Source organism: Mustela putorius, unplaced genomic scaffold (genome assembly GCF_011764305.1).
Source record: "Mustela putorius furo isolate JIRA1106 unplaced genomic scaffold, ASM1176430v1.1 tig00003845_pilon_pilon_pilon, whole genome shotgun sequence".
NCBI lineage: Eukaryota > Metazoa > Chordata > Mammalia > Carnivora > Mustelidae > Mustela > Mustela putorius.
Window position 1 is genome coordinate 15797945 of NW_025421998.1, and position 23303 is coordinate 15821247.

At 40.4% G+C, this 23303-nt stretch overlaps 1 protein-coding gene across 6 annotated transcripts in view; it reads right to left on the reverse strand.

The window, feature by feature from the left end:
- Positions 1-23303, reverse strand: part of STARD3NL (STARD3 N-terminal like) — a 53709-nt gene that overhangs the window by 867 nt on the left and 29539 nt on the right. For 4 of the 6 annotated variants that reach the window (XM_045089641.1, XM_045089640.1, XM_013059952.2 and 1 more), the window contains 6 exons: positions 17419-17496; positions 14264-14341; positions 11595-11648; positions 11364-11481; positions 11060-11155; positions 835-5247 (listed from right to left, as the gene is read on the reverse strand). In XM_045089641.1, the coding sequence (XP_044945576.1) occupies positions 5135-5247; positions 11060-11155; positions 11364-11481; positions 11595-11648; positions 14264-14341; positions 17419-17496 (537 nt within the window). In that variant the 3' untranslated portion in view covers positions 835-5134. Of the gene's footprint in view, positions 1-778; positions 5248-11059; positions 11156-11363; positions 11482-11594; positions 11649-14263; positions 14342-17418; positions 17497-23303 lie in introns of those variants that run through there. The other 2 variants (XM_013059966.2, XM_004739495.3) reach the window with 2 other exon arrangements.

Here is a 23303-nt window from a genome sequence, read left to right on the forward strand (position 1 = left end):
AGGCAGCGCTGCTGCTACTACAGTTCACTTTGTGTTTATTTGCTGGCATTTTTGAGGTGGAAGTGATTCCCTTTGATGATCTGAACAACAGGCCCCACCTTGAGGCCCATCACCTCCTACTCTGATTGGACCACATGCTTTCATCTCAGAAGCTCCACAACATGCGGGGGACATTGGGATGCAGGGCCCCGGCGGACTCTGGTACCAGATTGGGTACCAGGTGAGTCCCAGCTCTGCCCCTTGCCTGCTGTGCTGCCTGGGGTGGTCACTCACCATTCCAGGCCCAGGGGCTCAGATGTAGACAGACACTCGGTCCCCACATCCCATACCACTGCTACTCTCACTCAGCTATTAGGGCCTGTAACTGAACAGCATCTGACATGGAGACATGCTAGCTAAGTAAACAATAATGAACTCATCCTTATTCTATAGAAATGGAGATGGTAACTAGATTTACGATGGCAATCACACTGTAGTGATTTGTACCATATACAAATACCAAATTCAAATGTTATACACCTGAAATTTACATGTTACATGCCAATTTTACCTCAGAAAAAAAAAAACAAAACTTGAACTCTGAGGTATTTTTCATACTTTACAAATTCACATCTATGCAAAAGAATGTTAAATTTTACATGAATAAAATATAATTATAAATCCATGTGACTAGGATAAATCTGACTATATATTTGTACTCATATTATTGAATTTGACCTTGACAGTACCCAAAGAAATGATCCAGTTTTTTGTTACACTTTTACTTTCAAACACTTACTTTAACAAAAGTAGTACTCATAGCTCCAAAAGTGGTTTTTCACTGTCCTGTTTTTCTTCAGCTTCTTCTTCAGATCCTAAAAGGTAGGGAAAAGGGAAGGAGAGAAAAAAATGGTGAATCTTATATCGTTCATACATTCAAGCCCACCATTTCACTCTGGAATCATTTGTTTAGGAAGTATGTCTAACGAAATGATATTTGTTTTTCATTAAGTAGATTTTGACAAAAATGAGGGGGAAAAAATCTAGATGCCTGAGGCTAGAAGAAAGTTTAAAAATTATTTTATTTCCACAAAATATTTCATATCCACTTGCATTTATGTAGTTCATTACAGCATGGAAAATGCACATTTTATAAAGTACAAGCAAATATATAATGAAAAGAACTATATCCAATAGGATCGTAATTACAAAAATAAAAACCCAAGTACATATGTGCCAATCAGAAAGCCTACAAGAAAATAACCAGAGGACAGAATCATTTCCGGATAATCCAAAACGTGTACAACAAACCAACTTTGTAATTTTTAAATTATGTATTTTTTTAAAAAGGGTCTAAATAAATACCTTTATTTATATCCTTTATACCCATAATAATAAATTATGTGGAATTACAAACACAAAACCAGCAGGAGACAAACTGCTGTCTACACTGCTGTGGCACAGAGTGAAGGACAGGTTCTGTGATTGCTGTTCTGTGCACATTTTTATAAAAGCATGTGATACTCTCACAGTCAGGGAAGGAACACAAAAAGAGATCTGTGGAAAGACAAGGTAGCGGGTGAGGGATAGAGCCGACTCACAAAGGAACAGCCTGCCTCACTGTTGCTTTCCTCTGGTCAGATACCACACCTCCAACAGCACATTTCTGTTCTGAGAATGTTTGCCTCACTAGAGCCAAGAACTAATTTGGTCCAAGAGAACAGTTATAGCAGAGAATCTTAAGATTGTACCCCATGTCTTAACCTCATAAATGGCACACGGCTCAGGTTAAGCTTGTGGTAACATACACACATGAAGGTATAGGGGTTGGAAGGCTTCACTTTTCATCCTATTAAATTGCTGTAAGTCATAGTCACCCTGAGGCAGACTAAATGCCTTCTCACTTTGAAATGAGTCTAAGGCAGATCGTCATACCATGTCTTCCTGCTTCTGGACTTAACTGTCCACCTGTCAGACAAATGGCACTTGAGCCACAAGAGCTGACATGTCTTGTAATTATTTGGGAGTCCTAAATAAAACCAAACTTTTAATTAAAACATAGGAATATATATGTTTTACATAATTTAAAAATAAATGCTAGCAAGGCCATCTTGTTATGGTCAAGTGAAGTTAACAAATCTCCTTGAAAAGCAACTATAAAACCGGACTAGATGAACAAAATTAACCATTTCAGCAGTTGGGCAATGTCCAAAATACACAACAATCAGAAGTGATTTTGCTTGAAAAACTGCAGATCAGAAACAACAGTAGTGCTCTTGCCTGGAGCTGAGCCCATTCCTCACCACCTCCCAATACCCAGCTCCACGGGCATGAAAATTTTTCTATGACAGGATGGCCCATGAGGACTAGCAGTACAATTACACAGTGTAAGGAGCTGGGTTAATTTGGGATGGGGAAGCACACAAAGGTGAGCTGACAAGCTGTGTGGTGTGCAAGCAGGAAGGCCAGGGGCTCTGTTGGTCTGCGGTTGGGGTCATGACTGCAGCAAGCATGTGCTCGGCTGAAACTGTGTGCATGCTTAGGGAGACTCAAAAGAGCCCACACCAGCCACACACTTCCTGCTTGACCCTGAGGCTTTGGATATATTGCAGAGGAGATGTGAAAAGACTCGGCAAATAGTACAAGTAGAGGAAAACTTGAAATTCCCTAAAATCTGAATATGCTACTCAATATAAACACATAACTATCTATCAGAGGATGGAGGTCTTTATTTAAATTTCCAGTATGACTAATGTATACTGCTATATTTGTTTCAGACATACAATATAGTGATTCACCAATCCCAAACATTACTCAGTGTTTATCCCAATAAATATACTCTTAATCCTGTTCACCTATTTCACCTATCTGCCTACCTACCTCCCACTCTGGTAGAAAGTTTGTTTTCTATATTTAAAAGTCTGGTTTTTTTGTCTTTTTTTCTTTCTTATGTTCTACAAATGAGTGAAACCATATGGTATTTGTCTTTCTCTAACTGATTTATTTCACGTAACAGAGGCTGGAATTCTTATCAAGGTGCCTGAGCACAACCTCCACCCAGTCACTGGCTATGACTAAACCACGTAGACACAAAGGTGGTCCCTGGGGAGCCAGGCTTAAAAATAACGGAGTAGAGCCACTGAGAGACACAAACTGCAGGGGACATAATTTCACAGATTTAGCCTAAGCAATTTTTTAAGCAAAAGAAGAACAATAAAAGCAACCTTTTGGGGAAAGAAGTCAGACTCTAGAGTTGCTAGAATGTTTTTTCCACAAAATATTTTTCAATTAAAAAAAAATAAAAAGAAAGGCAAATAATCAATAATTGGGTGGCAGAAACCCTGATAATTCAATAGAAACTGTCTCTGGGTGTGTCCAGGTTTTTTATTTAGCAGACAAAGACTTCAAAGCGGCTATTATAAATATGTTCAAGAAAATATGGAAAGCTATGTTTAAAGAAGTAAAGTATGACAATAATAAATGAACACACAGATATTCTACAGGATGCAATAAATTATAAAAAAGAAAAGATTCTTTAGAAGTAAAATGTAGAATAGAAAAATATAATAATTTAAGTATTCTCTAGAGGAGTTTAAGAAAATATTCAAATTGGCAGAAGAAATAATCTGTGAACCTGAAGATAGCACTGTATGTTATCCAAGCTGAGTAACAGAGGAAAAGACTGAAGAAAAAATGAACAGAGCTCAGAGGCCAATGAGATAGCATTAATGGAATGGGACTCCCAGATAGAGCAGAAGAAAAAAAGAACAGGAAAAATATTTGAAGAAACAATGGCCCAAACTTCCTTATGGCTAACACGTCCAATATTGTTGAGAAATATTAATCTATAAGTCTAATAAAGGAAAGGAATACCAATTAATATATATACAAATATATTCACCTAATAGGCAACCTTCTGAAAGCCAAGAGTACATGAAAATAAACACATAATACATCAAATCTCCTAAGAGGTTGCTAAATGTCTAAAAGAAAATTAATAGCTTTAAATAAAAACCTTAGAAAAGAAGAAAAATGTAAACTCCAACATGGAAAAGAAGAGCAAGCTAAACCCTCCCAAACACAATAAGGGAAATAAAAACTGGAACGGAAATAACTGAGGTAGAATGCAGAAAAACAAGAGAGAAATACCAATGTAAACCAGATGGTGTTTTGAAAATACTTGAAAATATCAGTATTTAAGCTAGAGTTAAGCTAGAGTTACAAAGAGGGAAGGAGAGAAGACAAATTACCAAAACTAGGAAACAAGAACATCACTACCAATTCTGCAGAAATTAAAATATTAGGAATATTAATTATTAATTAAATATTAAATATTAGTAATGATTAATTAGGAATAATTAAATAATTAGGAATTAAAATATTAGGGATAATTTATGTCCACTAAGTAATTTAGAAAAAATTGTGAATTCCTATAAATTCACAAATTATCAAAGACTCCAGAAGAAATAAAAAATCTGAATACATCTATATATAAAAGGTAAATAAACTGAATGAGTAATTAGAAGTCTTCTCACAAAGGTAACTCTTGCTCCAGATGGTTTCACTGATGAATCTATCAAACATTTAAAGGAGAAATAATATTAATCACTCATAAGAAGAATTCATTCAGAAAATAGTATGTTTGGAAAGACTTTCTAATGTATTCTATGAGGTCTGCATATTAAAGGTAAGGACAAAACAAGAGAATTACAGACCAAAAGGTAAAATATCGTGAGCATATGTTTTATATCTACACATAGGTACAAACATTCTCAGGAAAATATTAGCAAATCAAATCCAGAAAACTACTACTGGATTATACAACATGACCAAGTCAGATTTATCCTTTATATATAAACAGTTGATGTGATATACAGATAGTACTTAATGTGCGTCATCATATCAACTGAATATAGGATAAAAACCATACTATCGTTCAACAGATGCATATAAAGGCAAAACATTTAATGTTTATTCAGGAGGAAAACTCTCACACTAAGAATAAAAGCAACCTTTTTTAACCTGATCAAGGGCATCTGTGAAACCCACAGCTGACATCATACTTAAGGCTGAAAGACTGACCATGTCCCCCCCAGACCAGGAACAAGACAGGGTGTCTGCTCTTGATATTTCTATTTAACACGGTACTACAATTCTAGACAGTGTGGCTAGAAAAAAAATAAAATATATTTAACAGAAGAAAATTAAAAGTAAAAAAGTCTTTTACCACAGATGACATGATCTTGTATGTAGAAAACGCCATGGAATCTATATGTACACAAAACCAAAATTAAAACTCATGAACAAGCTTATTAGCATTGTCACAAGGTACACATTCCATATACAAAATATCAATTAGATTTTTATATACTAGCATGGAAAACTGAAAATAAAATTAAGGAAACAATGCCATTTACTATAGAACTAAAAAGGATAAAACACTTAGGAATTACCTTAACAAAAGAAAAGCAAAACTTATATGCTGAAAATTACAAAATAATGCAGAGAAAAATTAAAGGATATCTAAATAAATCCAGAGAGGATCCATGCTAATGGATTAGAAGATTCAATACTGTGACACCAATTCTTCCCAAATTCATCTATAAATCCAATGTAGTAGGCTTTACTCACAAAAATTAACAAGCTCAACCCAAAATTGACATGCAAACCCAAAAGACCTAGAATAGACAAAATAATGCTGAAAAAGAACAAAGTTGGAGAACTGACATGGTCACCCTACAGAAGTAATTGGGGGGGCGCACCCAAAATTTGATTTGGATGATGAGACTGATGATGCCGCACACACAGAGGGTGTGGAAAGCTTTGTCACTGACACATGAGGTCCTGGGGACAGCAGGGTGGGCCTTTCAAGCACAGGCTTGCAGCACCTGATTTCAAAGCTACAGAAAGATTAAGTTACAGAGTAAGGCCAGTGTGGTACTGGTGCAAAGAGAGCATACAGGTCAGTGAAAGAGAACTGAGAGTCCAGAAATAAACCCTTACACTTATTGTTAAATGGTTTTTGACAGATGTGCTGCATTAATTTGGTGCAGGAAGGGAAAGTCTGTTGGACAAAGTGTACTACCACAGCCAGATATTCGAAAGGCAGAAGAATAAACTTAATTCCCTACCTTTTCCATAGATGAAAATTAATTCACAATAGACCTTAAACTTAATGGAAGAGCTAACACCATAAAATATTCTCTAAGAAAACATAGGAAGGATACAAGACTAAGGCAAGGAGTTCTTAGATATGGCTACAAACACATTATCCATAAAAGAATATATTCTGATAAACTGGATATCATCAAAATCAAAACACGTACTTCAAAAGGTTCCATGAAGAAGATGAAAAGTCTACAGCCGGCAAAAGAAATATTTGCACATCATTTAAAGGACTTTTATCCGAAAAAGGACTTTTATCTATTTTATCTAGAATTTCTAAGGAACTTCTACAATTCAATAAGACATACAACATAACTTAAAAAAAAAATAAAGGTGGTAAAATAGACATTTCTCCAAAGAAGACATATGACTAATTAATAAGCTCATAAAAAGGTTCTCAAGGTCATCCATCAGTCCTTAGGGGCAAATGAAAACCACAAGGAAAGAGCACTTCAGACCTGCTAGAATAACCATAATCAAAAAGCCCCTGCCAGGTATGGAAGAGTACATGGAAAAACAAACCCTTACACACTGCTAAAGGGAACGTGACATGGTACAGCACTTTGGAGAACACTTTACCAATCACTTGAAAAGTTCAACAGAAACTCACCCTAAGATTCAAATCAAAACGACATTGAGATACCACCTTACACCAGTTAGAATGGCCAAAATTAACAAGACAGTAAACAACAAGTGTTGGAGAGGATTTGGAGAAAGGGGAACCCTCTCACACTGTGGGTGGGAATGCAAGTTGGTGCAGCCTCTTTGGAAAACAGGGTGGAGATTCCTTAAAAAATTAAAAATAGAGCTTCCCTATAACCCTGCAATTGCATTACTGGGTATTTACCCCAAAGATACAGATGTCGTGAAAAGAAGGGCCATCTGTACCCCAATGTTTATAGCAGCAATGGCCACGGTCGCCAAACTGTGGAAAGAACCAAGATGCCCTTCAAGGGACGAATGGATAAGGAAGATGTGGTCCATATACACTATGCAGTATTATGCCTCCATCAGAAAGGATGAATACCCAACTTTTGTAGCAACATGGACGGGACTGGAGGAGATTATGTTGAGTGAAATAAGTCAAGCAGAGAGAGTCAATTATCATATGGTTTCACTTATTTGTGGAGCATAAGGAATATCAGGGAGAACATGAGAAGATGGAGAGGAGAAGGAAGCTGGAGGAAATTGGAGGGGGAGATGACCCATGAGAGACTATGGACTCTGAGGAACTAACTGAGAGTTCTGGAGAGGAGGAGGTTAGGAAGTTGGGTGAGCCTGGTGGTGGGTATTGTGGGGAGGGCATGTATTGCATGGAGCATGGGGTATGGTGCATAAACAATGAATTCTGGAACACTGAAAAGAAATTTAAAAAATAAATAAAAATTTAAAAAAAAAAAAGGAAAAGAAACTCGCCCTAATACCCAGTGAGTCCTCTCCTAGGAATCTAAGAAAAATAAAATGTCCCCAGAAAGACATGCACATAAAAGTTTGTAGCAGGATTAGTCATGATAGCAAACATAGCCAACAATTCCAATGTTTAACTACTGATAAAGAAAAGACTGTATGTCCCTAAAATGTAATAGTATCAAGTCACATAAAGGAATGAACTACTTATACATGCCACACCATGAATGGCTGTCAAGAACATTATATTAAGTAAAAAAAGCCACATGCAAAAATTACATATTCTATGATATTGATATTAACTGTCCAAAAAGGGCATATTTTTAAGACAGAAAGTAGATCAGTGGTTTATCTGGGACTGGAAGTAGGAGTGAGGGTTAGTTAAAAAATATTTTTGGATGATAAAAGTGCTCTAAAATTATACTGTGATGTTGGCTTAAAAGTATAGGTTTACTAAAAATCATGCAGTTGCATATTTACAATGGATCAATTTTGTTTTCCAAATTATAACTCATTAAAGCTACTCTTTTTGTAAGTTTTTTATTTCTTTTCAGCTTAACAGTATTCATTGTTTTTGCACCACACCCAGTGCTCCATGCAATCCGTGTCCTCCCTAATACCCACCACCTGGTTCCCCCAACCCCCCACCAACCCCTCCCCCTTCAAACCCTCAGGTTGTTTTCAGAGTTCATAGTCTCTTTTTTTAAAATCAAGGTTAGACAGTATCTTCAGTGGCGATGTTTTAATACACTTCAAACTTTTAAATAAAAAGTAGTAAAACTATGTTTCAAATCTGTTGATTACACATCAAGTGACTATAGAATTGATCATCTAAACGAGAACATTTCCAATAGATCAAAGAAGCTCTAATAACAACTACATGGAACCACAGGACACTGCCAAGACTGTCCAGGGCAAACCAGCATGTATGGCTGGTTGCTATTAGAAAGTGTAAAATTATAATTACAGTGTCTTTCTCTAGATTTGCTTACCACAGATTGTATTATGCAACTGAACTGTTCTTCAAATTAAGTATTTTGATGATTTACGAGGTGGCTAACTTTTTCTCAGCATCACAATCGGTTCACTTCAGCTGTCTGACCCCATATAACACCTTCAGCCCAACTGTCTGACAGAGGATTGTGGTTCCTTGTTCCTTCCACTGAATACACAGGGAAGCAGGACACAGACCAATACGTAAACTGGCAAACACATCACGTTATAACCCTTCAAAGTACATCTAACAAAAGTTGCTAATTTTCCAAATCTCTATGATAATAAAACTCAACCCATCCCTTTAAAAGGAAAAGTGCTAACATTTTAATTTTAATTCTCTTCTCATCCATTCCTTCCACAGCTATCCTCTACTCTGTGCCGTTGCCTCACTAGGTGCTAGAGAAAGAAAGTCAGGAGAAGGCCAGCAGCCCCCAGACGCCCTCTCCTCCACCAGGGGCCCATCAGCGCTGGATCCGTCCCAGAGCAGCAGGAGCCCAGATGTCCTGTTTCATTTGTAGCCACTGGCCAAAAGAGCCCACAGTGCTTTAGAGTCGAATCTTATGTTGTAGGAACCTTATTCCAATAATAGTTTCAATTTTAATAACTTCCTAACTTGATGGTCAGACAATGAAAATATAATACAGTAAAGTCAGTCATTTTGAACACTCCTTCTCTGCCTGCTACTCAACTGCATTTTGTCTTGAACAAAGCACAACACCGCGACAATGTTTGTTCTAGCTCAGCTCCTTGATCCAACGAAATGGTAATGCTAACAACCACCACTAGGTGGGGGTAAAAGTCAGAGGCAGGAAGACAACCATAGATTCAGAACTAGAAAGCTTGAGGAAGAATGTCTAAGTGGTATTCCTCCTGTTACTATTCTGGTCCTCTGAACTTCTAACTAAGTAAATACATTACTACTAAGAACATTTATTACTCTTAGAAAAAGAAAATCTATATGAAAGCATGAACAACAATGTAAACTTCCTTTTTTTAAAAGGAGTCCTATGACAAAAAAAAAAAAAAAACTCAAGGAAATAATTCTCTTATGAGGTAAGCAGAAGTTTAACACTTATTTCAGTTACTGTTGGCTGAAAAAGAGATCTTCTGCTAGCTTGCATCTGTATCTTATCTAACTCTGTGCTTTCATGGTTTAATCTGCAAGAGTCCATAATACCAAGTTACTTAAGAGTTCTCCTGACTCACTGTCCCATGGCCATGGCCATGCCTCTGATCTTTAAGTCTTTCTGCCTGGAATCTGCTTTACTATTGTGTGTGTGTGTTTCATTACTTACTTAGGGTACTTAGGGTCAATGCTGGGAATAACATAACACAGTCTCTAACTCAGTTTACTATCCCAGTAGTGGAAACAGGTCAGGTCAGTGCAGAGGGCAGTGCAGCCAGCACACAGGACAACGTTGGGGAGAGTTCCTAAGGAAATGCAGAGAACACCTCCCAACAGCCAGGGGGTGGGGGTGGGGTGGGAGAAGCCTTCTCCCCTGGCAGTGGAGAGTAGGACTACAGAGCAACAGTGTGAAGGAGAGAGAAAGCAAGCTGCCGAATGGCCTGAAGGTTTGTTTAGGCACACAAGGTCTTCAACAAAGTTCAGAAGAGAACACAAGAGGCTACGGGGAGGTTGGACTACTGTAAGTGAGGTCAAATGGTGCTTCTGCCAGGCCAAGGACCCATCACTTCCCTTATCCTTTTTGCCACTGAAGGATTTTGAACAGAAGAAGATGGGATCAATGTTACATTTCCATAAATACTGAGAGCCCCCACATGGATTAGCTGTGAGCGTGGACTCCAGCACTGAGACGGGGTTCAAATCTGAGCTCCCCTTCTCACTCTTTATATGGCCTTCCACAATTACTCCCTTTCCTATGCCTCAATCTGCTCATCTCTGAAATAGGCTCCTAGAGTGGATTGAGGAACTCATGGAACAATGCAGTGTTCTATGTCCCATGGCACTCTGGTGGGGCGGGGAGAGGCTGACTGAGGCAGGGAGACAGGAGCTGGTGCAGGAACCACAGCAGGAAGAGCTGGATGGAAGGTGGGGGAGACAGGACGTGGTACAAAGCAGGAGACACAGGAGGCAGGAACACAGAGGATGGAAATGGCAGGTGACCAGTGGGATGGGGGCCTGAGAAAGGGCAGCTCCCCATGGAGGCTCTGGTCTCTGTCTCGGGCAACCTGGAGGACAGCGCTCCCGCCTCACACAGGGGGTGTCGGAGGATGGTCAGGTGAGGGGATGACAGGGAGTAGGAGAGCATCAAGACCCTTCCCCTGCTCTGTCTTCTGAGATGCAGATCACACATCACAGGGTCTGTGGCCCTCGGTTACATTTATTTTACACTCTGGGTCTCACCACAGGTCCCACAGCAAGGCCATGTCTCAACGCCTGCTGTGTTCAAGTCTGCTCAGGTTCTAAGAGTAGGTGAGGGAAAGGAAAAGGAGGGAGGGTCGAGCTATTGAGTGATGGATGAAAACACAAACGATAATCACATTATTTTACCTGCTTCAGATTCAGGAGGAGAATAAAACTGACCATCTGAAAGACCACCAGGTATAAGTGCTGCCCTCTCTGAAGCATCCTGAACTATCAGGAGTCCTAGAAGAGAAGAGATTGAGTTGCTGGGGATGATGGCACAATTCTGGGAGCTTCTTGGCAAGGTTAACCAAAATAAAATGCTGCTATCATTACATTAAAAAGAAGTCTTGGCAAAAAGCTAAGCTCTGTTCAAATCATGACTACCAGAATCTTCCTTCTGGCCTGCTCCCTAACCACTCTCAGGAGACTAACCTGGGGAAACACTTACTGTTTTCCTCTTCTGCCTCTTGAGGTAAGACTTTGAAATCCAGGAACCACGTCTCAATCCAGGCAAGGAGAAATGAAATGATGGGCAGCACGTAGCCGAAAGCCCCTTGGGAGAAAAGCTGGAAGGACAGACGTGACGAGGAGAGGGACATGCAGTTACCGGGAGCTCACACTGGAAAACGAGGCTTCGCCATTAGAGACGATAATTGTAAGAAAACGTGGGAGGCTGTACCTTTGAGAGGATCACCTTTGCGAGTAAAAAGGCACTGGTCACTGCTGTTGTCAACTGAAAGACACATAATCAAGCACCATTTGAATTAGACATTTGACATTGGGAAGGCACCTGCTCCCAAGACACCTGTCTGAGTGAGAAGCTTCTAATGCCTGGAGAAGCTCTGCCAGGCTGGGCTCCTGCCCACATCACTCTCTCCAGCTCCTGAACATGCACTGGGCCTACGTGGGCTTCTCCGTGGTGCCCCATCCTTCCCTGGCTGCTGGTGCTCTCCCTCCTCCCAGGGTCCAGCAGGCTAGTGTGTTGGCAAACTAAGTTTTGTCCCCCACAAGGTGCAACAGGCAAAGGCAGTCTCCCCACAGAAGGGACCCCTGAAATGTAGAGGCAGCACTCCCCTTACTGGTTGGGGACCCAGAGATCATCCCACAGGACCTGGGCCTTGTCCCTCCATCCACCAGCTAGGACTCCTAGTAACAGGAATGCTGTCTGGAGTGATGCCGACAGTAGCCCGACTCACAGCATGGGGTTGGGGGGACATCGAATGTGAAGCTCTGTACGTATTAAGACAGCTGCAGAGTCAGTATTTGTTAGCAATTCACAGCGTGCGCACACACACACCCCCCAGTCAAAGTAAGCTCTCTGGAAGAGGAGGCATTTTACATTCCGACACTCATTAACTTTATAGGCTGACATTTAGTACCTTTTCAGGTACTAGGTGAGTCCTCCTTCCAGTTGCCTGATCCCTCACTGTGAATGTTTTTAAAACGAAAAATCAAAAATAATCAAATGGATGTGCTAATCATGATTCATCGCTTCATAACTTGGTTTAGATATTGAAGATACTTGGGATGCCTGGGTGGCTCAGTCAGTTAAGTGTCTGCCTTCGGCTCAGTTATATCCCAGGGTCCTGGGATCAAATGCCGCATCGGGCTCCCTGCTAAGTGGGGAGTCTGCTTCTCCCTCTCCCTCTGCCTGCTGCTCCTCCGGCTGTGTGTTCTCTCTCTCTTCCTCTCTGATAAATAAAATCTTCAAAAAAATTTAAAATAGATATTGAACATACTTCCTAAAAAGTTCAGACTTTCACTGAAAGTCACTCTCTCCTCTGAAACAAATACTGAGACTGACAGTCTGACAAACACTAGTGTACATTAAGGAGATCTGGAGTAGAACGTCTTAAATGGGATGGCTGTAGAAAACTGGGAACGGACAATCACAGCAGTTGGTTATCAGCAAAAATGTATTCAGGAAAGGGAATCAAGTCTGGCTAACACCGTCAGCCTACAGCTGAGACACATTAGCATGGGGCTCAGCTGATGGTCCGATGTCAGTCCCATGATACTGTGGGTGCTCGGGAGAGATGCCCCAGGCCAGTGCAGCTCCTGGTGGACTGTGTCTTAGAAGGGAGTCTGTCCCTCTTAGAAGGGAGTCTGTCCCCAGCTGGGCAAGCCATGCGGGCCCCCACACACACCCCAAGGCCTCACTCCAGGAGCAGGTCTACAGGCACTCCTAAACAGGTCTCTCCAGCTGGGGGAGTTCAGCATTCCTCCCCATACACCTGCCTTATCAGAGTGCTCCAAAGGGTGAGTGTTCAGACATCTGTGAAAATGGCAAAAATAATTGAGGCAGAATGGCTTATAATTCTTCTTTTAACCAGTTAATATTTACTGACAGTGAAGAGCAGGTGCCAAGCTCCGTGTCAGATCCAAGAAACAGAGATGAGCAAAAACACCACTGCCTTCGGGGCTTCTGGGTGGCTCAGTCAGTTAAGTGTCCAAACCTTGGTTTCAGTTCAGGTCCTGATCTCAGGGTGGAGAGATCAAGATCAGTGTCCAGCTCAGCACTCAACTGGGAATCTGCTTCAGGTTCTCTCTCTCTCTCTCTCCCCCCTCCCTGCATTCCCTCTCTCTCTGTGTCTCTAAAGTAAATAAATCTTTAAAAATGCCACTGCCCGGGCACCTGGGTGGCTCAGTGGATTGAGCCTCTGCTTTTGGCTCAGGTCATGGTCTCAGGGTCCTGAGATCGAGCCCTACATCGGGCTCACTGCTCGCCAGGGAGCCTGCTCCGAGCAGACCGCCCGCTTCTCCTCCTCCGCCTGCCTCTCTGCCTACTTGTGATCTGTCTCTCTCTCTCTCTCTCTGTCAAAAAAATTAAAGTATTTAAAAAAAATTAAAATGTCACTGCCTTCAAGAAGTCTGAAGGCAACAACTAAAAGGAACATGGAACTTTTCCCTTTAATATTGAAGGGAGGGGATAAAATAGCAAGAAAGCCAATTATCAAAATAAGCAGAGAACAAGTCGTGAAAAATTACCAAGCAGTTTCAACCAAAGGGGAAATTTTCTAAGTATCTTTGTGCACCAGGGCTGATTTCACCACTCATTTGCAAAATGAGGCAGAGGGTGTGCTGGTGCTTGGCCAAGAATCACTGCTGGGGCTCTACGTTCTTCATCCGGCTCAGAGTCCACCAAGGCGAAGCTAGTTACTCACACCTCTGGAATCACCACCACCCCAGCGCATCGAACCTCCTGAAGGGTGGAGGCAGGGGACTCAGGAAAAGCTAGCAGAGTTCAACCCAGAGGAAAAGCGCATTTTCTCCCAGCCTGTCCCTGCTGTGAGCAGGCCTGGGCCACCAGCATTGGACGGGATGAACCAGCCACACAGACATACTCACCGCTATGGCCCACCAGTGGCGCAGTCTGCATACAGCATATGCAAGTATTAACACTTTAAATCGAAAAACTGCCAAGAGCTACATTAAAAAAAAAAAAAAAAAGACAAGGTAAGTTTTTAAAAAGAGATACAAGTATCAAATAACTGAGTTTTATGAAGAACTCAACAGAGCGTCTTTACTATTCTAATTTAACTTGAGATGGGCACTGGGCTGTAGACCCATATTTGGATCTCTGCTTGAGAATCTATGCAGTACTGCCCAAATGAGAATTCAAATTCACGTCCCATTAGCAACACAAGAATATATAATTACATGTTTTATTTTTCCTTTCTGTTTGAGTGCACATATATTTCTGATATCCTTTTAAGACTGGAGAAAATGTTCTGAAAGTTGACTTTTCCACTCCTGGTATAAACACCTTTGGAAGATACCAGGTTCTTAGTAAAGTCCACTGCAGAGCTCTAGGTTTTGGGGTTATTGGGACAGTTCTATCCAAGTAACTACCACCCGGTTATTCAGGGTGGCTCTGGGACTTTTGTGAAATCCTTTATGTGTATTATTATCCCATGTAATCCCTTCCTTAACAATCCCATGCATCAGCTACTGTCTTAATCCCATTATACACAGAAGGTGGTAGAAATAGTGTACAAGGTCACACAACTCCTTAGAGAGGAAGAAGAGGACTTGAACCCTAGCCGCCAGACTCTACTGAGCCACTACATCACAACTGTCTTCGTAATTCTCATCATTTAAGAAATACACATAGAGGGGCGCCTGGGTGGCTCAGTGGGTTAAAGCCTCTGCCTTCAGCTCAGGTCATGATCCCAGGGTCCTGGGATCGAGCCCCGCGTTGGACTCTCTGCTCCCCAGGGAGCCTGTTTTCTCTCCCCCCCCCCCCCTGTCTGCCTCTCTGCCTATTTGTGATTTCACTCTGTCAAATAAATAAAATTTAAAAAAAATACACATAGAATAAGATTTTACCCATTTTCCCTTTGGAAGGCATGCCTACTGTGAGCAGGGAGAAGTCAGGTGACTCTTGAGCAGTGCCTGAGGGCAGGGGTCTGCCAAAAGTTCCTCACTAATCAATTCTGCCGGAAGGCTGGAGGCTGACAGTCTTTTCGAGGCCACTGACCAGAGAACTATACTACAATTCTTTTATGTAAATGAAGGTCACAAGTTACGCTTTGTTTTTAATTTGCTGTTTTCATTAAAAATGTGTTTTCCAGGGCGCCTGGGTGGCTCAGTGCGTTAAGCCGCTGCCTTTGGCTCAGGTCATGATCTTAGGGTCCTGGGATCGAGTCCGGCATCGGGCTCTCTGCTCAGCAGGGAGCCTGCTTCCCTCTATCTCTCTCTCTCTGCCTGCCTCCCCATCCACTTGTGATCTCTCTTTGTCAAATAAATAAATAAAATCTTTAAAAAAAAAAATGTGTTTTCCAACAGTCTGCAAACTGTTTAGCCTCTCTATTCATTCCAGCTCTATCCCTGCATTCTGGGTTTGGCAAAAAGGGTCTTCATCAGCCCTCTATCTCAAAGTCTCCCAGGCCCCAAGGTTTCCTGGAGGCTGTGTCCATTTCCCAGGCCAGGCATGCCAGTCCTTCTAGTCTAAACTAATGGGCCCTGCCTATTTGGCCATTACCACTGACTTCTCCAGCATAAAGGACAGACAACCCTCAGAGATCTGGCTGGTAGATTAGCCTGGTTTCTTGGCTGAGGCTATTTTAAGATAAATTCAGCAAGAGAAAGAAGAGAAAAAAAGAGAAATCCATCTTGCTATTATATGTCAATAGTTTTAGGAGAAAGAAATGGGATCTAACATGCTCTGCCCCCAACTTCAATGACCTGGGTGGGTCGAGACACAGCACCAAAGAATCTCAATTTCCTCATCTGGAAAAATGAGGGGATTAAATTATATTAGCGGTTCTCTAAATATTCTGCAGCAACCAAACACCTGTTCAACACAATCTTACTGGAAACAGACTGTACAGATTAAAACAAAACTACCTGGGTTACACAAGGCTGATGAAAGGGAACCCTAACCTCTACTTATTAGGAGGCCTACCTCCTTCTCCATACACAATTCTGCAGGTCCCTTCAGAAATAAAACAACAAAAAAGCCTTTCTAGTGTAGTTTGAAAACCACCAAAAATATAATTACTCAATTATTAAAATTCTCAACCAAAAATAATGATGATGGTAGTAACTGAGGATGGTTCTCTGAGCTCATTGCTCATTGGGCAAATGTTTTCCATGCATTATTTCATTTACTTTTAAGAACTAGGATGACAACATTTTACATACAAAAAAACATACATACATACAAAAAAACTGAAGTTTAGGCCCAATATATTAAAGACATACAAACAGTGATAACGTTGTGAATCAAACCCAGGTTTTTCTGACTTTAAGTGTCCTGCTCTTCCTAACCATTATGCATAACGATTCTAAAAGTAATAAAACAAGTAGGTAAAATGAATTTGGAAGAATTCACTGTGAATATTGCCCATACTGCATCTAACACAATGTTAGGATCTGATTTACTTACACCATAAACTATAAAGAAAATACCAGGGAGGTGTACCAAGCCCAGTGAGAGTCACAGTATGTCCTAGAAAGACTGTAAGCATTCCTTTGAATGAAATGAAGGCCTCATCGACAGAGAATTGAATCTTTGCAATTCTACAACTGGCTGGTGTTGCCCAGGATTCCCAACAGCTCATTTTCCTCAAGAACTCCAATTACCGAAAAATGTAACATAGTATCATTATTATCACTCACAAATCTATCTCAAGGCAGAAAAGGAATGGCATTTTCTTCATGTTATTATGTAAAATGGGGAATTTTCCTGTTAGAGATTAGGGTATGTCGCTGGCTTCTATGAAAAGAATGAAGGCTCTCCGTCAAGAAAAGCAGAATGGCTCCTTATGCTGCCTTTTCTTATCTCTCGTTAATCATGCCCTTCTTTCCTGTGACCAGACAATTCCTTATAAAGAGAGCGCAAGTACACTGACTGGGCCAGAAACTGAGGGGAAAGGAAGGCCCGTGTTCCAGTGAGGGAAAGAGAATGGCATAGAATGTGCAATCTGTTCAGAGGAAATTTGCCTGGGGGTTACAGATGAATCCTATCTGAAATGAAAAGTAAAACAGGAAATACTTACGAATATATCAAAATAAGAGGAGTAGTAGTCATACTGCACCACCTCCTTCTCTAATGTGTTCTCAATGCCTCCATTCACCTGGGAAGCAGAGTGAGAAGTAAAAATGAGATTCATATGGGAAAACAATACAAGAAAACATACAAATAAGGTATCGGAAGCACTCTTCTGCCTACCTTCTCAGAACCCTGGAATGTTGAAATAGGAGAAAACTGACACACTCCTAACTCAGACAGAAAAATGCCAGAAGAGCATTTCCCACTTCAATTCTTCATTCATTCATTCGACAAATGCATGTGCATCATGAGAAACAATGCCTTGTTTGTCATTCCTATTTTGGCAAACTAAAAATGTTAAAAAAATGATACTTTTTCTCTTCTAAGATAAAGTCTTCAATCAAACCAATGTATAATTTTAAGGAAGACAATTCACATTCATCCAGTTCTGCCCTCTCTGGCCACACTCCACTGTTTCAGCTCTGGAAGGCCAACAGCTCCTCTGATCTTAGCAAAGGTCAATGACATAAGATAGAAGTATAGATGTTCTCCCTGGTTTTTCTTTTTTATTTGTTCCTGGCATTTGAAAATCCTGCACTCTCATCAACTTTCATATAGATATTTAATTTGATAGATAATGAAATGAGGGACAGACTAGACCTATAATCATATGTGTAGAAGTTACAGTTAAATGATGAAAATCAGACCTAAGATGACAAACTTTCTCTCCTCTCCCAATTCTCCTATCAAGATGACTTTTAAGTGAGCAAGTTCAGAACTCTACATATTACACACTTACAGAAAACATTTTTTTTTTAATCAAGTAATGGAATGTGTGTCTGACAGCTAAGGCAGCACCCAAGCAGACACTAGAATTGTTAGGGTCCGTGGATTAGGAAACATGACGTAAATTCTCATTTCCAGTCTGGAGTACAGACATTGTTTGTCCTGGCAAACTGATGGACATGATCTGAAAAAGGACAAAGTGAAGGGCGGTGGACCCAAGACCTGGATAAAGGCGGAGAAAATTAATAGAGAACATCTTTGCAAGGTTTGCTAACTGGTCAAACTAGAGTTAAAGTTCCAACAAAGAAAAAGGATCCTCTTGGCTAGGAAAACTTTAAAAGTATTTGCATTTGTTATTCAAATGAAAGTACGCCATAAACACCATCGGGTACTTTAAAACTCCCTTAAGGAGGTTTAGATTTCTGCGTAATTTCTGCAGATTGCCCACTGACCTGGTTGAACACAGATCTTTACAAGAAAATAGAATGGAAAACTTGGGAGCAAAGAGAAAACCAATGTAGTCTTCTCACTGTGTCTCTCCAGACTAAGAAAACTTAGCACTAAAATATTAAAAGAATGATTATTCCAGAGCACCTGGGTGGCTCAGTTGGTTGGGCAGCTGCCTTCAGCTCAGGTCATGATCCCAGAGTCCTAGGATTGGGTCCCACATCAGAATCCTAGCTCCATGGGGAGTCTGCTTCTCCTGCTGACCTCCCCTCTCATGCTCTCTCTCAAATAAATAAATAAAATCTTTTTAAAAAATGATTATTCCAAATGATTTATAGCAAAGAGGAGTTCTCTAAGGCACAGAGACTACCCTCCTAGCTGAGAGAACCAAAATGAACCTGCTGATACAGTCTTTAATAAACAGCCAGTAGAAAAAGGGTTTCTATGACATCTGTACTTTAAAAAACACTGACTGGGGGCAGGGGTCACCTGGGGGCTCAGTCAGTTAAGCAACCAACTCTTGGTTTCGGCTCCCCACATCAGGCTCCACCCCCAGCATGGAGTCTGCTTGGGATTCTCCCTCTCACTCTGCCCCTCCCCCCCACTCGTGCTCTCCCACTCTTTCCTTCTCTAAAATAAATAAATCTTTAAAAAAATAATAAAATAAAAGACTCTGATTTTGTTACCTTTAAATAGAGAAATCTAAAATCTACATCTCTACCTCCAACTTGTACTCTAAATTCCTTATTTCAAAATCTTTGTCTCAAAATGTACCCCATAGACTCATCTTTAGTTTCATATGGAACCTCTTCTCACAGTTCTGACAGAGCTCGCCGATTCTTCTACCGTCCATCATTAGAAATCTTAAGAGTCGTTTCTGGACATGAGGGATAATAAAATCAGCATATCTGTAAGTCTATCAGCATACTTTTTTTTTATGAGTATGTCTCTCAAATCAGTTTTTTCCTTTCTATTCCTACTACCTTACATGGGATTTCTTTCATAGCTTCAGAGCCAATCTGTCCCTAATGTAATCCAACTGGTAAACCACTGCCACAAGATCTTTATCGATTCACCAAGTATTTGCTGAACACTTATTGTCAAGTATGATCCTAAATACAATAAATTCTTAATCTTTAGTAAACAAAACCATATCTCTGTCTTTCTGGAACTTACATTCTAGCAAGGAGAGATGACAAACAAGAAAATAAGTGCTCTACAGAGAACAAAACAGGACAGTGGGACAGACTGAGTAAGGGTCGACTGCTCTGGGACCGGTGGTAAATGGAAGCCTTCCCCGTGGTGATATTTAAACTGACAGACACCAGCATGATAAGGAGTCAGACTCTGCATCAAGATAAAGGAAATGAACCATTTCGTGAAGAAGGAACAACTCATATGAAGGTCCAAGACTGAAGGCATCTTGTTCCATTGTGAGACCAGGAGGCAAGTCTGGGATGATCTGAGTAGGCTGGGAACAGAGAGTGGGGAAGGAAGTCTGGACAGGCTTCTTGGAGCTATACAAGCCCAGTTAGGCAATTTTTATTCAAAGTGCCCTGCTAGGGCAGTGAAGGGTTATAAATAGAAAGAACTACCTGATTTGTTTTTACTTTTAGAAGTCCCTCTAGAGGGCGCCAGGGTGGCTCATTCATCAAGTGTCTGCCTTTGGCTCAGGTCATGATCCCAGGGTCCTGGGATCAAGACCGACACAGGGATCCCTGCTCATTGGGAAGCCTACTTCTCCCTCTCCCACCCCCCTGCTTGTGTTCCCTCTCTTGCTGTGTGTCTCCCTCTGTTAAATAAATAAATAAAATCTTTAAAATGAAGAAATAAAGAAACATTCCTCTGGCTTCTATGAGGAGAACGGATACTAGGAGGGCAAGCATGGAAGCAGGCCAACTAGTTGGGCCTCTGGTAGAGTAGCTTGGAGGAGCGATAACACCGGCTGGGTTGAAGGGGCAACTGTAGAAATGGAGAGGAGAGGTCACATTTTGGATACATTTAGCAGGCATATCTGACAGGGCTTACTTTTCAACTGGATATGGAGTGTGAGAAATACAAAAGAAACACCCAAATTAATCAAGGACGTGTCTTCATTTTTGGCCTCGGCATCTTGTTTCCTTGAAGCAAGGAGGAAAATTGGCTAATGTGGAAGTCACATATGAAGACAAAATATTTTAGTTACAGTTATAATTGCATAGTACAGCTGGGTTCCATTACTCTTCTGAAGACCTAAACACCGTTTGTGCTATTTCTTTTCTCTTTTCAAGACCAACGCCACAAGGCAGTATATGCATTCTATCTCCTCAGCTAAACTTCAACTCTCATATGATTTTTCTGTGGAACCTGCCATACCTGAATCTGAAGCCTATGCCCTGGGACTCAGTAAATGTATAGATAGATATGAAAAAAGAACAATGGATTTGAGTAATTAGAGATTTATAGAGAGACCACAATTCTTAAAAAAAATTTAAAAATAAAAAAATAAAAGCTTGCTAAAAAAAGACAAGATGTGCTATCCTAAAGATCACATATTCTTTTTTTTTAAGATTTTATTTATCTGACAGAGAAAGAAATCACAAGTAGCAGAGAGGCAGGCGGGGAAGGGGGAGGAGGCTCCCCCTTGAACAGAGAGCCCAACATGGGGCTTGATCCCAGGACCCTGAGATCATGACCTGAGCTGAAGGTAGAGTCTCAACCCACTGAGCCACCCAGGCACTCCAAGATCATATGTTCTTGTATGATCTTTTTATTTTACAACTGGGGCAATTTGAAAAGATATATGTATACCTGTGTTTACTGCAGCATTGTACAATAGCCAAGATATGGATATGTCCATCAGCAGATGAATGGATATGTTATATACACACATACATGCGTCCATGCACAAATACAGTATTAGCCATAAAAAAGAATGTGATCCTGCCATCTGCAACAATGTGGATGGACCCAGACGTTATTTTATGCTAAGTGAAATTAAGTCACTCAGAGAAAGACAAATACTAAGTGATCTCACTCACATGTGAAATTTATGAAATAAGACAAATGAACAAACAAAAAAGAGACAAACCGGGGTGCCTGGATGGCTTAGTCATTAAGCCTCTGCTTGCGGCTCAGGTCATGATCCCAGATTCCTGGGATCAAGCCCCATATTGGGCTCCCTGCTCCGCAGGAGGCCTGCTTTCTGTCTCCCACTCCCCCTGCTTGTGTTCCTTCTTTCTCTATGTCTCTCTCTTTCAAATAAATAAATAAAATCTTCGAAAAGTAAAAAGAGACAACCAAAAAGCAGACTCTTAAATACAGAGAACAAACTGATGGTTGCCAGAGGAGCGGTTGGGTAGGGTGATGAGTGAAACAGATAGAGGGGATTAAGAGATATAAACTTCCAGTTATAAAGTATGTAAATCACAGAGATAAAAAGTACAGCACAGGAAATACAGTCAGCAAGACAGCAATAAGGTTCCTTGGAGACAGATGATGACCACACTGATTACAGGCCCTGAGTAATGCAGAGGAACGCTGACTCATGTTATATACCTGAAACTGTGATAACACTGGTCATTATATTTCAATAAAAAATTAAACAGAAATTAATTTTTATTTCTTAATTGCTAGGTCTGGTGATTTTTCATGTATAACATGTTGCACACAGATGAACACTGATCCCCTCTGATGCATAAGAACAGCGTGCAGTCCACTTCACTTCCATTTCAATTTTGTTGAAGCAGTAAGAAAGGGGGGGAAGTGAGAGTGTGATCCATGAACCCCACCACAGTTCTACCCCCATGATTTCCATCACTTAAAAGCAGGGAGTGATATTAGTGGTAAATCAATAAATACTTTGATTTTGTGCTGTTATTTAAATAACTTTTACGTGAGCTCCCTGAAAACTGCTACTGTGCTTTCCTGTTAAATGATGGATCAGATTCGAAACTAGTTTTCAATTTTGGAAAACATCTTACTCCTTTGAAAAATACATTAATTTAAATATTGTCTTTAATGTATACATGTGGAACAAATAATAAAAAGAGATACTCTAAATTAATGTGTCCTATCACTGGCTTGTTTGATTTTAAACAATTCTTCCTTGTGAGAGAAGCATTCTGGAAGAGTTACCTATTTGTTGGTAAGGAATATAAACAGAGCCAAGGTTTTAGGGGCAAACAGACATACTGGGTTAAATAAAATATATTATTAAAATGTATTTTATCTGTTTATTTTTACATTTATTAATATAGCAACTAGAGAACTTAATCATCTACGAGGCTTACATTATATTGCCATTGGACAGTACTTACTGGTCTAGATAATTTTATTTGGCAATATAACCGCAAAGACTCGATGAGAAGGGGACAAACCTCCGAATGGTTCTAGAACATTTTTTCAATAACATATTAATTATCTCTTTGTGAAAAAGTAAAGAATACATGTATGGAAAATCTTAAACATGGGGATTAGAAAAGTAAATGTAACATCTAAAACGTATTCCAGAGGCAAGAAAAGGGCCAGGAAATAAATACTTTTGCCTTTGTGGCCCAATATTCAACTCAACCACTTAGCACAAAAGACAGCCATAAACAACAGGCAAACAGTAAGGGCTGGGCTGTGTTCCAATGAAACTGTATAAAAACAGGCCAGCTGAATTTGGGCCCCAGGCTA